Genomic DNA, 18,344 nt, shown 5'->3' on the forward strand with positions numbered 1-18,344 from the left:
TAACTCTTTCACTGCCAGACTTCTGGCTGCGTGCACCCACTGCCAGCAATTTTTCGATTTTCGCACCTTTTCAAGTAGTCACATAATATTTATCTCCAGTATGATCGATCACCTGATCGTTGCTAATCACGGGGGGTTTCACTGTGCTTCCGCGGGGGGTAAAACAAAATCATCTTGACGCCCCGTTCACTTGTTATACGCAGTTGAAAATAGCATGTCTCGCCAAAAATACATAGTGAAACAGCGGAGGCGAGATACAGGCGATTTCCCAAATACGTCAACCAGTAAGTGAATGGAGCAGTAAACCTTTCAATCACGTGATCTCCTGGCTCTGCGTGCATCTGGAGGATGAAATGTTCACTCATGTGTTAGCGAAGAGCGCCATCTAGTGGAATCGTCCGTGGCAGTGTGGGCCTTTGTAAAAGTCGGCAGTGAATGAGTTAACGTTTTTGGCCAGTTGGCGGTTTTTAAAACACGCCCCTTCCTCTTTTCTTTTTTGCCCCCCCCCCCCCCCCCCCCCCCTTGCTCTCTCTGCTGGCTTGGCCGGCTGCCAATAAGGTCATGGCAACACAACAGGTTTTCGGACGGAAGACAAACGACCGTGTCAAACTGTTTAGCTTGCCAGCCACAGATGGCACCATCATCGATCATTGCTCCTAAATCAACTGTGATAAGGCACTCATAAAACACTCTCATCTCGTTGTGCCTGTAACAGTACAGTATGAATGCAGCACTGGCTCTCTCAACGATGTGGGGTATATGGGGACCCCCAGGGGTCCTTGAAGGGGGGGGGGGTCCCCCCAGCTAAATGCTTGATAGGTAGGAACTAAAATGTAATGGTCCCTTACAGGTCTGGAATCAAGTGGAACCTCTGTAACTCTGAGAGTGTACAAATGGAACCAAATGGATTCCTACGGGTCCAAATGGTTCCATTTGTATAGATTGGTGTCCTATAGCTCTTCTGCCTATATGGTTAGAGAGAGCCCGCCTGACAGAAGTCCCAGGTTCGATTCCCTCAGCCCTCAGCAATGTGTCGAACTGTCAAACTGAGCAAGACACTTGAGCCCTATACTATACTGCTCCCCGATCGCTTCACACCAACGGCTGCTCACTGCTCCTAGGATGTGTGCAGTACATGTGCAAAATTCAAAAAGTAGTAGAGATGGGCAATATAATCTATACGGCAATATATCGCGATATTATTTCCCCCCGCAATGCTGTATCGATACTCCAGGCCATAGTATCTCTAGGCTCTAGATGTCGCTGTACTATAGCTAGTTCGCCTTTCCAGTGATTCATCTCAATATTGCAATATGTATCGCATCGCAATATAATATGTTGTGATACAATCGTATCATGACTCACGATATGCCAATACCCATCACTAAAAAGTAGCAGATCTCTGTAATCTGTAAGTAACGGTTTCCACCCGACAGAGGCGATATGTGCATATAAATGAAGAAAGGTCGAGAATCACTGCAGAATAGCGCACACGCACACGCACACACACACACACACACACACACACACACACACACACACACACAAGGACATGTTGTGCAGATAAGCATGTGCATGCATACGCCACAAGCTCCAGTGCACACACATACTGTACACGTTCATAAATCATGCACGACTACTATACGTTCTTTGAGACACAGCGCTGCGACCGGTGAATTATTTAGCAAAACATCATAGGGAACAGCGTCGCGTACGGTGTGCGGTACAGTGTCACGATAATATCTTAATGAGGCGCCCGCGCCGCGCTCGGCTGTAGGGAGTTAAGACAGCTGCAGAATGTAACGTGAGCAGTCAAGGGGTGGGAATATCACTCATCATCAGTGATAGATCACAACGCCCCAGGGATCAGCTTTCTACAGGAGACAGAGAGAAGCACCGGCAGCTGACGGTGGAACAGAAGCGGTACTATACTGTGTACTGTTAAGTACAGGTGCTTAATACTGTAGTCTCGTGGATTAAAGCACCACAACGTAACTTTCCTCTTCTATACCCCCGCGGATTTGAACCCGGTTAGGCGGGTCAACCGTCAATAGAAGAGCAGGCGAGAGACAAAAATACAATTGTATAAGTTATGCTGTATCAACGCACTCCACCATACAGATTGGACACATTTACATTTTATTCATAAAAAATTAAAAGTTACATAAGCCCCGTTTTCACAGAGCCAAAGTGCAGGAAGTACAGTGGAAATTTCGACAGTCATGTGAAAATGGCCACTCTGTGTGGCGGAAGTTTTGGCGTTCGAAATATTACGGCAAGCTACCTCGTAAATTATTCCGAAAAGTACTGGGAGGATAAAAATGTCCCTTTTATGAAAACGCTAGAAATCAAAGTACTGGGAGTCTGGGTTAGCGTGATGACGTTGACTGAAGAGAAAAAGAGAGTGTCGGGTGAGAGAGCGTTATGACAGTCATCGTGGTCGAGCCGAGCGAGCTATTTGTTATTTGTTTAAATCAGTTGATAGGGAGCGGGGTGAGGGAGAAAAGAGAAAGGCATGCACACTGAATGAAATGAAGGGATTGCGTCACGACCAGTGTTGCCCACGGCTTTGGTGTTGCCATGTCTGCTAAGTGCTAATTAAAAGCGACCTTGTTTTTCTGCAAAGTTGCTTGTAAATATTGGTAGTTGCGGGTTGCTTTTTATTTGTTGTGAGCTTGTAGATCGGCTATTTTCAAATAGCCGATGCATATAGGTTTAAAGTGCTCATGTGGCCTAAAAAGTTCTTTTGGGCTTGTTTCCTTAGACCTATGGTGCTTATTTCTCCCGCAAAATCTGGCAAAACTGGTCGCGTATGATGAATTAATGTGGCCGTAAAAAAAAAAAAATAGTGATGTTGACATTTCAAGATATGTCGTCTTGGACATGAGAATTTAGGCTAGAAACAGAACTAACTGCCAACTCCACCTGTTAATCCCTGCGTCCCCGTGATAATGATTGATTGAGAGAAAAAAAAGAATGAGAAAACCGTTCGCTTATCCTCTGTTTTTCCGATGGATTAAGCCAGGTTACAATCTCACGTGCTTAGAGTCACCTCTCGCGCGGGTATAAAGTATAACTATAACGTTATAAAATAAACAAATGAAAACGTTGGCTTATCAGGCAATATCAGAACTTTTGCTGCCAAAAGACGGCATGTGAAAACGGTCTCTCCCATTGCCATTCCAGCAAGTTATGCTAATTATTTTGCTGGGGAAATTCTGGCACTGTAGTGAAAACGTGGCTACAGTGGCCAGGGGAGATAATTATTCTTATGAGCTAGAACAGGGCTACTCTGTTACATTGGCCCGCCTGTGACCTCCGCCCTACGGGACACCTGATTGAGGTCATGACACTAATGTAACACCCAAGTGGGAAACCAAACATCTTCCGCTCAGACAAAAGGGGAATCTCTTCCTTGGCCGGGGGGAGATACTAGGCTGAAGAGCTATAGCTTCTCTATTACTATGAGCTATTCACTGATACTCAACCTTTTTCCATTTCAACTTCTCCCCCCCAAGGAACCAGATTGACCCATATCTGGTTCCAATTTGTACAGTTACAGAGTTACAGACCCATTCTGGGCATGGCAAAATAGGTGAACATTAGGCAAACTAAGTACATAGCAAAAAAAAAAAGCTAGATCTTAACCACGTAAGTATAACCACTTCTTACTTTTCAGGATTTAAATTCAAAAACAGCAAAAGTTGCAGATCTACAAGCTCAAAACGAGCTTGTAGATCTGCAACTTCTGATGCTTTTGTGTGACGCTGTAGTTATGATCAAGTGATTTTTTGCTATTTTTGAAAAATCGTGAACATTTGTGCAAATCTTCTGAATATCATTTTTTAAAGCAAACATTTGTAACTCAGATCTTTGCTTCTGGGGATTAAATGTCTTCTAAATCCTGACAGTTTACTGAAGAACTTAAGTTTCTATATCTAGTGGTGCTCAAACTTTTTCATGTCAAGGACCACACAAAATCATATGTATTTTGCCGCGGACCCCCACCTCAAAATGTTTTGTTCCAGGGACCCCCCCCCCAGAAGCAAAGATTTGAGTTACAAATGTTCACTTTATAAATATCTATATTCAAAGATTTGCAAAAAATCCACAATTTAAAAAAAAAATAGCAGATCTACAAGCTCGTAGTGCGGCATTCGGTGCCGTGCTATGAGCTTGTAGATCTGCTATTTTTGAATAACCAAAGAAATCTTAAAATGGATTAAAACAGAGTCTCTTCGCAGTGTGGAAGGTAGTATGGACGGGTGCCAGGTTGGTTGGATTGGAGAGCATGGCATGCAGCCTGGTCCATATACTATTACCAACAGTTGTGTCTTCAGAGAGCCTACACAGCCTACTTATATTCACAGTTTAGCACGCACCCAATGCTAAGACATAATCATAACACCACCACCACACATGCCTTTATGGGATAGCTTTACATCAGTGGTTCTCAAACCCTTTTTCATGTCAAAAGGACCGCCAAGTTGACACATTATTATTAGCCCACGGACCCCCCATTTGAAAAGATTATGCCAGGGTTTAAGTTAAGTAATGATGTTCTGTACATTAGTAGTAGTAGTTATAGTTATAGATATTCAACAATTTTTATTATTATTGATGTGATATCATGTACTGTATGTGAAAGAACTACTTAGGCTCTCTTACTTTGTACTTTATTTTTTTGTTGATATGCGATTCTGACATCGTTGTTGTCGGGCAGAAACCTCTTATCTCGATATCTATATATTTTTTAGTTTTTTCTGAAATTAATGCGCTACTCGATCATACTACAGTAAAAATATATATATTTTATGGATTCTTTTTTTTTTTAAATTTATTAAATACTTTTGAAAAATGTTGAAATATTTTCTTAATTGATGAAAAGTTGTGACTTTTTTTTGTTTAAACTTTTTTTTAATCTTTTGAAATAATATTTTTTTCATATTTATTTTTTAATGTAGGAAACGGAAAAAAAGGGGGTATATTTCCTCACGACCCATAAAAATTGCTCCGCGACCCAAACATGGGTCCCGACCCACTGTTTGGGAATCAGTGGCCTCTATAGTGTCACTGGGTGCAACGCAAACCCAGGGGCTCCCGTGGTGAAAGCGCCTGCAGCAGTCATGCAGCAGCAGGCGTCACATATTATATACCATGTCCATATGCGGGGCCGGTGAAAGTGTGTGTGAGGGTGTTTGGTAACATGCTGCGGTCACTGGGTCAGCGTGCCACCGGCGGAAACTTAAGCTCTACTTTGAGTCACTTAAGCAACACTTAAGATTCTTCACCACTGGTTAATTACTGTAGAGGCCCCAGAGTCAACAGTCAGTCTGTCAGTAAGTAAAGCCTGATGACGTAAAGTTATTTCCGCTGCGACCGGATCAGAAACCCGAAAATGGTATTGATCCCAGGCTAGATTTAGGTGAGCCCAGACCCATGGGCTGGGTCAATGTGCAAGCATAGAGCATCGCAGTTCCCGCCCCTTCCGGGTTCCACCGCAAAATACTCAATGCATTTTTCCCATTGACATTTCCAAAAATATTTATATCTATTAATTTAAGCCTCGAATCAAGCCATCATGACATGACATGAATCATGACCATAAAACGTTTGATTCTGTGATTATTTTTTTGTTGAAAAAGGCAAAACAAAGGGTATTTATTAAATATAGTATATCATATAATTAAATATAAAATTAAAAAAAATCACAGAAAAAAACGTTTTATGGTCATGATTCATGTCATGTCATGATGGCTTGATTCGAGGCTTAAATTAATAGATATAAATATTTTTGGAAATGTCAATGGGAAAAATGCATTGAGTTTTTCCTTCCGGCACCAGGAAAAACCAGGAAGTGGGCGGGAACTGCGATGCTCTATAGACAGTAGTCAACCTTTAATCTAACACGCCTATTATTAGTTTGATTAGCTACAGCTGTGTTGCTTACATCACGGTGTGCTATAATTAAGGTCAGTCTTAAAGGGGCATGAAACCCCAGGTTGATTTTGTAGTTTGTTCTCCAGTTCAGGTTAAAAACTACAGCAGATTTAAAAACATGGCAGACTGGTAAGCAACACACCAAACAAATGAATAATGAGTGCGTTTGATTTTCATAGGCGTGTACAGAGCCAAGGGCGTGCCACTGTGCAAGCATGACACACCGAAAATCTAACACACCCCTTATTAATGCATTATAGACCCGACCTTTAAAGGAGAGAGCCGGACCAAAATACATATATATTGTGTCTGCCTATAATCAGTCACCAACATACCTGATGCAGTTAACTTTTTTTCATAGGCTATTTTCATCGCTCCAAACTTTTTTTTTTTTCGTCTCTATGTAGTGTCCTGACACTCACGCATCAGAGCCGTTCTGTAGGAACGTAAGCTCATGAGTGACAAACAGTGCATGTGTGAGTGTCAGGACACTACATAGAGAGGATTTGTGAACAAAAAATGAAGTTTGGCACGACGAAAATAGCCGAATTAGGATTATGCTCTAGGCTCCATTCTAGCTGTGGGAGGGGTCTGCAGTATGGAGCACAGGGGCTTCTATGAAAAAAAGTCAACTGCATCAGGTATGTTGGTGACTGATTATAGGCAGACACAATATATATGTATTTTGGTCCGGCTCTCTCCTTTACGTAAAGTGTTACCCAAACAGTTATTGGTGCATTGGACAGCCGAGGCATGTCGATTTGTGGCAAAAAACACGTCCGTCTATATAATGTGTCTTCCCAGAAATATCACAGCCGTTTGCCGGTGCCACCACAAGTTTAACGGGCTCCGGTGTTCACAATAATCTTCTTCTGAATGTGATCGTCACGTGAGGTGAGATTACGTGAGGTGCTGCATTGCGGCAGCCAGTCACGATAATCTTAATGAAAACCTTGCAGTGTGATTAATTTTTAAATATTCTGTTTGCATGTTTAAGATTAGAGAGAAGAGAATATTACTATAAGATTATCCTGTAGTGTGTGATGTAACCAGATATCAAAATGGTTCAAGATGTTTAAAACACCTGTAGTGGCACAGCTTTATGCAGCCTGCCATGTTTTATGCTGCTGTAGCTTTTAACCTGAACTGGAAAAGAAACTACAAACAAAGGGCCTTTAAAGTGATTCAATAAAAAAGCTGGAAACTGTATGACAGTGTGTGCGCGTGTGTGTGAGTTTGTATTACTATACCAAATGTCCCCACAAGTACAGTAGAATAGGAGTAATATACGCTGGGAGGACCATTTACAGTACCTGGTCCTCGCTAGGAAAATTGTTTTTTTTAGAGATACATAACGTTTACAATTAGAAAAAGATTCAGGTTGGGTTTACTGTCAGGATTAGACATTTAGAGGTTAGGTTTAGGGGTTGGAATTAAGAGTAAAACAGGATTTATACATAGCTGCGTGCCAGTGTCATGCACCGAAATATTTCCTGCTATATTTTGGCTCTAGTTTCACAGTTGTATGCCAAAAGAATTTTGCATTCATAAAATTGTTGTCCTAAAATGTTAATGTCCTCACAAGTATAGTAATACAACTGTGTGTGTGTGTGTGTGTATGTGTGTGTACCTGAACCTGTACTGAACGTACCTTGGTGCTGTGTTCAGCCATGGTGTGGTAGTTGAGACCCGCCTTGGACCTGAATTGCTTGTGGCACTGCTGGCATTTCAGGGCGTCCTGGAGCTGCAAGGGTTAAAAGTTAAGAAAAAGAAAAACACTCAGCATTTATTTCTACGAGGAGAAAAACCAAACTGTGTGTTTATGGTAAAGGCTCACCCACCCATACTAACCCAAACCATACTTAGTTCACAATGCCTTAGCTTTTTGTCGTATTTACAGGTATACTGTAGTTCACCCCCAAAATGACTTTTTTTCTATCGATTAGTCACCCCATGGAGACTTGAATTTATGGATATTTTGTTGTTTTTGTCGCATTCCTAAGCCAATAATTTGATTGGAGAGACACAAAGAGTCTCCTTTGTGTCTCCTACTGGAACCACTGCCTACCGGTCTGCTGGTCATCAAATTATTGGCTTAGGAATGCAACAAAAACAACAAAATATCCATGAATTCAAGTCTCCATGGGGAGAACTAAGTAACTTTTTGGGTGAACTATCCCTTTAACACGACGACAATTCCTGCCTTCAGGGTATTATTATTGCCCAACTATTCTTTGTTATAAGCAGACAAAACAATGATCCCATTCGGGGGAAAACGAAGCCTGTTCATCACATCAAGTACGTTATAAGGACACAGCACATATCAAGTGACGTTAAAGGGAACCAGCGAAAATTACACTTTATGATACACAATGTTCTCTCTCTCTCTCTCTCTCTCTCTCTCTCTCTCTCTCTCTCTCTCTCTCTCTCTCACAGATAGCCGCCGCCTCCTCATCGCATCATCACGGCGGGGATTGCCGGCCGGCCCGCGGCTCGGCTCCGTTATCGATTCCGGTGGGGGGGGGGACAGAGGTGTTTTGATGATGAGTGACCCTGGCGAGTAATGTGGTGATTCTGTCAGCGCTTAACAGCGAGAGCTGTCACTTTAATAGAGTCACACACGGCCTGCTAGAGCCAAGGCGCCATTAAAAAAGAAAACGGCTGTGAGACGAAGAAGAAGAAGAACCCATGGCCTCAGAGGGAAGGCCCCAGAGAGCACTGGGCCACTCTAAGCCCGGAATCTTTTTTACTGTTTTTTTCCACGGGAAAACGATCTCAATTGACCGTATTATGATGACACCACTAGGCCATTTTGCCCTTACTTCATACTCCCGGTATGAAGGATGAAGTAAGAAGTGAAGAGGCAAAATGGCAGTCAAATGACACACAGTCAAATGACAGTGTGAGGCGCTGTCGGGCAAAGAAAAACCTTGTAAGTCCATTTTTTTTACTTTTCAGGAAATGAAAAAAAAAAAAAGAACCTGTGTTGCCATGGATTAATGCATTATTAACCCATTAAGACCTGAGGCGATTCTTAAAAATGTTTTTTGAAAAAAACATTTTTTTGAAAAAAAAACAGACAAAAATAGCAGAAACAGACAAAAATAGCAGATCTACAAGCTCATAGCGCGGCACTCGGTGCCGCGCTATGAGCTTGTAGATCTGCTATTTTTGAATAGCCCAAAGAAATCTAAAGTGACACAGATGCGTTCCAGGTCTTTTAATGTTATTGTTTAGTTGGTTGAATATTTATAAAATATTCATAAATATAAATAAATAAAATCCACAGACAGACTTAAAGCTGCACTATCTAACGTTCCCCTTCTACCCCGGATTTGAACCCGGTTTTCCTGCGCAAGTGCTGATTTTTTTTTTACCATTGAGCTAAAAGAGCCCGACTGCTTGCTCAGGGGATAAATTGAATCTCGACCTTCGGGGTCAAAATTCGTGTCAGATCCTGTGTCTGGGTGAGACATGACCTTTGACACAATCTAAATGTCTCAATAGAAGAGCAGGGAGACAAAATACAACCACCCCCATTGTATACGTTATATTGTATTAACGTACTCTACCATACAGATTGGACAAAATGACATTTTATCCATTCAAAATGTTTTACACAGTGCCGCTTTAACCAATCGCTTTCAATATTTTCCAAAAATAACAAGAACACTGCAGATCCCAGGATCACCGCAGAAGAGTACACCCAGAAATCACGTGATCGCAACAAAATGAAGCTGGTTTTGTGTAGTGTTATAGGGTTTATAAAAGTCCCTTTTTCTCAGCTTTCTGTTGTTTTTGGCGAATTCTACGAGACCCCCGTCAAAGGTACAGTAAAATCGCTCGTTTTCACTGGCAGTGGGGCGACACTATTACAATAGTTACTCTGGCAGTTAAAGAGTTCATTTACAAAAAAAAAAAACGTAAAAGTAAAAAAATGGGAGATACAAGGTTTTTGTCCGACAGCAACGAGACGGTCAATACCGCTGCACCCCCCCCCCCCCCCCCCCCCCCCCGCCATGTTCCTTTATACGGTTATTGAACACAATAAACTGTAATGAAAACAAACCCGCCACGCCAGTGTAACCGTATCCTCCCGATACATTTCAAGACACTATTATAGCTTTCATATCATCATGGCATTATTATAGAAAGTAAAGGGGGGAGGGGGCGGGGGGCGGTAACTAGAGGAAACCGGTCGACACTGCATTTATATAACCCATTCAATCCGGGAAAGCATCTCAGTCATTTTTAGATTTCTATCACTCTATGAGCTTGTAGATCTGCTATTTTGGAAAAATCGTGAAAATGTGTACAATTCTACAAATGTCTTCTAAAACATTTTTTTTAAATATATATATTTATACATCAGTGATTCTCAAATGTTTTCATGTCAAGGACCACCAAAATGATATGTATTTGTCCGCGGACCCCCATCTCAAAATATTCTGTTCCAGGGACCCCAAGAAGCAAAGATTTGAGTTACAAATGTTTGCTTTAAAAAATATATATATAAAAAGATTTGCACACATTTTCACGATTTCTCAAAAAATAGCAGATCTACAAGCTCATAGCTATGAGCTTGTATATCTGCTATTTTTGAATGGCCAAAGTATAAAATAATGGTTATCGCTCAAATCTAAAAATGACACAGAAGCGTTCCCGGATTCAATGGGATAACAAATCCAATATTATTTCCCACCGTCCTCGTGATCAATATCCTTACTGTAATTGCTCCCCAGTCGACTCTGGCGGTTATTGTTCCTCAGAGAGAAGGCATTTCCCTTTCCCCAGGGGGGGGGGTGGGGGGGGGGCTCTAAAACTAGTGGCGGTGATAATCCAATGTCCAGGTCACCGCTCCAAGGGGCGTGAGGAACTTTATTCCAGCACGGCAACGACTCGTATGGGAAAAAAATCTTTTAAAAAGTCCAGACGGATAAAAATTGAAGGGCCCGATAGTCTTGTAAATATTTTAAGGTTTATCTTAGGCGAAAAGGGACTGTGATTACTTCACTTTGGACGTGGTGTGGTGTGTGTGTGTGTGTGCAGACAAAAGCAACAAAACAGTTGGTTACATGTGTCTGGAAGGAATGGTATGAAATCAACCCTGTCCAAGTTGCAGTTCACATGCTAACTCAACATTAACCCATTAAGACCGGGAACGCATCATTTTTAGATTTCTTTGGCTATATAAAAAGTAGCAGATATACAAGCTCGTAGCGCGGCACCGAGTGCCGCACTATGAGCTTGTATATCTGCTATTTTTTAGCTTGCAGATCAGCTATTTTTAGGAAATCGTGAAAATGTGTGCAAATCTTTTGAATATTTATTTTTTAAAGTGCACAAAGTGAACATTTTTAACTTAAATCTTTGCATCTGGTGATTCTACAAATGTCTTCTAAATCCTTTTTATTTTTTTATTATGTTGCTATATTATCAGTGCTTCTCAAACTTTTTTCATGTCAAGGACCACCCAAAATATTGTTCCAGGGACCCCCCTTCCCCCCCAGAAGCAAAGATTTGAGTTAAAAATGTTTGCTTACAAAAGATATCTATATTAAAAAATGTGGCTAGATTAAAAAAAAAAAAATAGCCAAAGTATAAAATAATGGTTAAAGTGCGTTACACAGATGCGTTCCCGGTCTTAATGGGTTAATGTAACTCCAAACATATGGTACGGGTACAATTCATTCAACTTATACACCCGAAGCAGAAGTCAGGGGAAGTTTACATTAACCCCGGCCAATTGTTTTTAGTGTGCATGAATTGAAAACACATGCGCCACTTATATAATTATATATATTATATTAAGAGAAAAAATGAGTGTCTCTGGAGTGGAACATATGGCATATGATTTATAGGGACCAGTGTCGCCTCAACGTGCGGGAGCGGTTTGAGAAATCCAAGCGTGAGCGAACTGACATAGTTTCCGATTGTAGAAATGCGAGGCAGATGTCCCTAGTAATGGAGACAGTGATGACAGCTACTTTAAGACAGAGAGAGGAGGGCACAAGACAGCTAAAGTCCCAATTTGTATTTCGGCATATGGCCGCATCGCTCACTGAAATTATATCACTCCACCCACGTGACCATGTCCTGTAAGTGGTTTAAGCAAGGGGCCGAAATTAACAACAGCCAAGCGCAAAATGCGGGAACTTTTTTTTACGTTTCGTAGCGTAAACCACACAGCATGTCGGCGGGTGACTCCCCCCCCCCCAAAAAAAAAACATATCAGCATTGATGGTTCAGCGCTGAAAAGGATAGTAAATCCCCCAAAAAAAATAAATTCTATCGATTAGTCACCCCATGTTTTTTGTTTTTGTCGCATTCCTAAGCCAATAATTTGATGCACAAAGGAGACTCTTTGCGTCTCCAACCGGAACCGCTGCCGGTCATCAAACTATTGGCTTAGGAATGCGACAAAAACTGAAAAATATCCATGAATTCAAGTCTCCATAGGGTGACTAATCGATAGAGGGAAAAAAATTTATCCCTTTGAAGGGACACAACACCCTAGGCTGATTTTGTTGAGTTTGTTTTCCAGTTCAGGTCAAAAACTACAGCAGACTAAAACATGGCAGACTAGTGAGCAACACATGCTGCACCAAACAGATTAATAATGAGGTCAGACTTTCATAGGTGCGTCCAGAGCCCAGGGCATGCCACTGTGCAAAGCACGATAGACATGACATCGACTCACCTAAAATCTAACACAGCCATTTGATTAGCTGCAGCTGTGTTGCTAACGTCACCGTGTACTATACTGTAAGGTCACTGTGATGCAACCAGCGTTGATTTCGTCGACTAAAACTATGGCGAAACATTTTCGTCGACTACCTTTTTTCACTGACGAAAACTAAATAAAAACTAAGCTATGATGACTAAAACTGAGACTAAATATATTGACAATTTCGTCAACGAATAAAAACTAGACTAAAATGTTAGGGAGGGACTAGTGGAGAAGAGCTCCAGTGGAACTAAAAGACAAGTCATTTTAAGGCATGTTTGCGCTCGGGTGTTGCGCTCTGAAAATAGCAGATCTACAAGCTCACAACGCGTCGCGCTGCGACGCGTTGTGAGCTTGTAGATTGGCTATTTTCACTATGCAACCAAGTGTAAAATCAGGCATTACGACGTCATCAAGGCACCGCCAAAATACATTTTAGTCTACTAAATCAACTGTAGATTTAGTCAGGTAAAATCTTATGATATTTAGTCGACTAAAACTAGACTAATACTAAAACATTTCAGATGACTAAAATAGGACTAAATTTATTCAAAAGACTGACTAAAACTATATCAAAATGTGCTGTCAAAATCAACACTGGATGCAGCATGCTTTTAGCCTGCTGTAGTTTCTGACCTGAAGTTGAAAACTTATAGCATGGGCGACTTTTCCAATAAAATATCAGCACTGATGGAACGTGTATGAACTGTAACAAAGTATCAGCCTTGGCGGCTCATACAGTGCACAAATTAACTAGAAAGGTGTGCTCCATGCAGCGCATATCTCTGCCAGGCTGGGTTTCCTAGCCATGGCTGTGTAAGTCGTGGGTTGCAGCCATCAGGACCTAAGGAAGCTGCAGGGGGGGAAATAGAGTTTGTACGAGATACGGTGCAACTTTTTGCAATTTGTGTCATCTTTTGGAGATGCACTCTATAGACGCCCCTCAACATGTAAGAGTTGATTGGATATCGCCTTCAAGCAGAAAATAGTTGGATAGATACTTGGATGGAACGCTTTAACTCTAATTAGTGGTGCATTTTCTTTTAAATTGGACACTTTGGACACGTTTTTATTCACTGCCACAATGTGTCGTTATGCAGATTCAATGTATAATGCCTGACACAAAAGGGCTGTGTATATACATTTCATTTTTTTGGCTGGTGAGCTGGGAAAAAAAAGAAGAAAAAAAAATCCTGTCTTGTACCATCAAAGCATACGTTAGGTATTAGCTTACATATCGTCTTAGGAGTTGATACATAACGTGACGGAGACATGATTCCATTTTTTTCCCAGCAGGCGGGCTCATTAAGCACCAGCCTGTCAACCAGTCAGTATGAGGTGAATGAAAATAAGCCTCCAAGCACGTCTTCTGAAATTATCTTTACCGGGAAATGAAAACCCTTTCATCTATTTTCTGTGACTTATTATATACAGTACATAATTTTTTTTTTTAGATTTGAGCTAAAAAGCATTATTTTACACTCTGGCTATTCAAAAATAGCAGATATACAAGCTCGTAGCACGGCACCGAGTGCCGCGCTACGAGCTTGTAGATCTGCTATTTTAGAAAAATCGTGAAAATGTGTGCAAATCTTTGAATATATATATTTTTAAAGCGAACATTTTTAACTCAAATCTTTGCTTCTGGGGGGTCCCTGGAACTAAATATTTTGAGATAGGGGTCCGCGGCCAAATACATATAATTTTGGGGGTCCTTGACATGAAAAAGATTGAGCACCACTGATATAGAAACACACATATACATCCCTCTCTCTCTCTCTCTCTCTCTCTCTCTCTCTCTCTCTCTCCTCTCAGTGAGGACAGCTACACACAGGCAATCCACTGACCTTCTGGCAGATCTCCATGTGTTTCTTCAGTCCATGGACGGTTTTCCTGGTGACGATGGAGCAGGTGGGACACACCACCTCGCCTCGCTCTGAGATGGCGTGCTGCCACTGAGCGTCTGACGGAGGGCCTGAGAACACAGAAGGTTCAGAAGGTTTTTGATCAGTTTTTGATCAACACATTACATGTGGCAGAAACCTCTTATCTCCATATTCAAACTTTTTGTGTTTTTTCTTTGCCTGCCACGGACGCGTTAACGCGTCCAATTCTGCCCAACGACGACTTTGGACGAGTTTTTGATTTCAGTGGTTTTCCACTGGATGGCGCTGTCATCTACCCTATGAATGATGCGTTCACTGCCTGATAGGGGTGTGCCGATATATCGTCCCGCGATATATCGCGATACGTTTTCATGACGATATGTATCGTTTTGGAAGAAAATAAATATCGTTTTGAAAAAAAAAGATTTTTTTTTTCTTTTTTTACATTCATAATAATCAGGCATGCAAACAGCCCCGAGGTGAAAAGGGTGACAACATGTTGGTTTTTTTCGGGTCAGGTGTCACACTATTGCCCTATTTGGATTCAAAACGGCTATTGTAGCTGAAAAGCTACAAGTTTGCATAATGCAAAAACAGAATTATTTGTTTGCATTTGCTTTTTTTCTCCCCCATATATTTTCATAATAAAAAAGTGCGTATCGTATCGTATCGAAATCGTATCGAAGTTGTGAGCCCAATATCGTATCATATCGTTTCGTGAAATTAGTGTATCGGCACACCACTACTGCCTGATGACGACAGACCCGGAATTGACGTCATAAAAAAAAAAAGAAGCTTGTTCACTTCCTGTTTATTTCCTATGGGTAAATGGCTGTATCTCCGTTCCTCTAGCTTTACGGCAAAAACAAGCCTCATTCAAATGGCCGCAGCTGTGCAATGGATTACCCCGAGCGGATAATTATTTTTTCTATACTACCGGACCGCCGTGCGTGTAATGAGCCGATCTCCATGAGGACGGAGGTCACGGAGAATATTCCATGATTTTTCAAAGGTACAGTAAAATCGCCGTTTTCGTTGGCAGCACCTGGCACACTATTACACTATCACTCTGGCAGTTAAAGAGTTAATGCCCTACTACAGTGTCACACAGAAGCATCAAAAGTAGCAGATCTACAAGCTCGAAATGCGGCGCGAGCAGGACTTTTGTCCACTTGGCCGCTGCAGCATTAAACAAACGCTAATCTCTCGAGACAGATTCTGCTAACGGCGGTATCTGTCAACACCACTGCCTTAAACATGTAATGTTGTTGTTAGCAGGAATAAACACAGTACCCGGGAGGAAGTGGACAACGAAAGGGGAGGAGCTACAGAAAAAAGGGGCAAAATCACCCATTCGGAATTTCTTTTTTTTACCGAATGGGTTCCCAGATTGAACAAACGCTGACATGTTGTTATGTGTTAGGAAGTATGGATGTACAGTATTACAGAGATTCTATGCATTGTCTTTACAATATGTTGTGCTGTATATGCCAGTGTTCCTTATGCGTTTCTATGCTGAACAGGCTGTGAAAACAAACGTCTCCTCTAGGACAATAAAGTCTAATCTAATCAAAGACGGCCCATCAGTCAGTCACAACTCATTCAGTTAATTATAGACTTGATTCGGCCCTGTGTCGCCAGGCTGTCCTCATGCCACAGGCCAACCACACGCTGTCGGTTATGTACTCCGTCACGTTTGTATATCTGCTGCTGTTTTAACTGCCTCGTTTTTCGCTGATATTCTCCTTTAGATCTGCAGCTGTTTAACTGGCTCATCCCCACTGTTACAGTACGTTCACTAATGTGTCAGTGGGATTTTGCAAGAGATACAAGCGGCCAGGTCTATGAAAACAAGCCCAAATAAGCGACTAGGATTCTAAGTACAAAGTTTTACCATTTCTTTTATCGGCTATTTTCAAAAAATATTTAGAAAACATTTTAACAACACAAATCTTGTATGGGGGTCCCTGGCACACAATATTTTCAAATGGGGGTCTGTGGACAATTACATCTGGGGGTCCTTGACATGAAAACATTTAGGAACGACTGGTTCTAACAACATTAGACAGCAGGCCCAAATAACTACACTTTAGAAATAAGCCCCAAAAAAAACACAACCCAATACCAATATTTACAGTGACTTTACAGAAAAACATTATGTACTCCGTCACGTTTGTGTATCTGCTGCTGTTTTAACTGCCTCATTTTTCGCTGATATTCTCCTTTACATCTGCAGCTATTTAACTGGCTCATTCCTACTGCTACGTTCACTAATGTGTCAGTGTGATTTTGCGAGAGATGACAAGCGGCCAGGTCTATGAAAACAAGCCCAAAAGAAGCGACTAGGCTGTTAAATACTAAGTTTTACCACTTTACATTGGCTATTTTCAAAAAAGTATTAAGAAAACATTTTAACAACACAAATCTTGTATGGGGGTCCCGGGCATAAAATATTTTCAAATGGGGGTCCGTGGACAATTATATCTGGGTATATACATGGTTTAAACAACCTTAGACAGCAGGCCTAAATAACTACACTTTAGAAACAAGCCCCCAAAAAAACACAACCCGCAACTACCACCATTATTTACAAGTAACTTTACAGAAAAACAAGGCCAAAATTGCTTATAAAAAGCAGACATGGCGACACTGTAATGTGTGAGGGGGCCGTGTTTTTTCAATTACTTAATTAAATGTTCTCTTATGGGGGGTCCCTGGCACAGAATCTTGTCAGATATTAATTTGGGGGGTCCTTGGCATGGAAATGTTTGAGCTCCGCTGCGGTAATAATGAGTGAATGTTGTTGTCCAGTAGCTCAGCTCAAGACTCAAAAGAGAAGTTTGACGTTGGCCCGGCCGAGACCCTAACTAGTGAAAATAGCAGATCTACAAGTTCACAACACGGCGCAAACTGCTTCTTTTTTTATTTGTATGTGTTTATGTAAATTATTATTATTTTTTAATTTTATTTATGAAATACTTGAAATAATATATATATATTGTATTTTTATTTATTTTTTAAATAAATTGACTGTCATTGACTGTCCAATCTAATGTTAAAGGATTTAGAAAAATAAAAAATCTCTGCTTTCTGTTGCTTTTTGGCGAATACAAGCCACATTCAACTGCCCACAACTAAGAAATGGATTATTGCGGCGGCACATTTTTTCCCCTCCGATTCTACGAGACTCGGCTACGTCTTTTAAAGCGATCGGCGGGTGGATCTTTGAGAAGAAACAATATTCTATGATTTTTCAAAGGTCAGTAAAAACGCTCGGAATCGCTGGCAAGGGCAGCTATAGACGATGTTTTAACTCTGGCAGTCAATGAGTTAACGTAGGAAACCGGCCAGTGGTGGAAAAAGTACTCAAATTCTTTACTTAAGTAAAAGTATCATACTGCAATATAGAAATACTCTGTTACAAGTAAAAGTCCAGAATTAAAAATGTACTTGAGTAAAAGTACAAAAGTGTTGGCATCAAAATGTACTTTAAATACCAAAAGTAAAAGTACAAAAATGTTTGAAAATAGCAGATCTACAAACTCACAACGCGTCGCATCGCGACGCGTTGTGAGTTTGTAGATCTGCTATTTTCAAATAGCCTAAGTATAAAATAGGGCTAAAGTGGCTAATGTATGTGTTATAATGTAATAATTTGTATCTGTAAAGTAACTAGTCACTAAAGTTTTCAAATAATTGTAGTGGAAGTACAATGTTTGCCACTGAGATGTAGTGGAGTAGAAGTAAAAGTATTGGAAATTGGAAATACTCAAGTAAAGTACAAATACCTC

General features: G+C 41.0%; 1 protein-coding gene across 4 annotated transcripts in view; it reads right to left on the reverse strand.

Moving 5' to 3' along the window:
- znf512b (zinc finger protein 512B) overlaps positions 1-18,344 on the reverse strand; it is a 131,161-nt gene that overhangs the window by 17,440 nt on the left and 95,377 nt on the right. For all 4 annotated transcript variants that reach the window (XM_080445567.1, XM_080445566.1, XM_080445569.1 and 1 more), the window contains 2 exons: positions 14,515-14,642; positions 7,592-7,684 (listed from right to left, as the gene is read on the reverse strand). In XM_080445567.1, the coding sequence (XP_080301693.1) occupies positions 7,592-7,684; positions 14,515-14,642 (221 nt within the window). The remainder of the gene's footprint in view (positions 1-7,591; positions 7,685-14,514; positions 14,643-18,344) is intronic.

This window comes from Gymnoscopelus braueri (assembly GCF_963280865.1).
Source record: "Gymnoscopelus braueri genome assembly, chromosome: 12".
NCBI lineage: Eukaryota > Metazoa > Chordata > Actinopteri > Myctophiformes > Myctophidae > Gymnoscopelus > Gymnoscopelus braueri.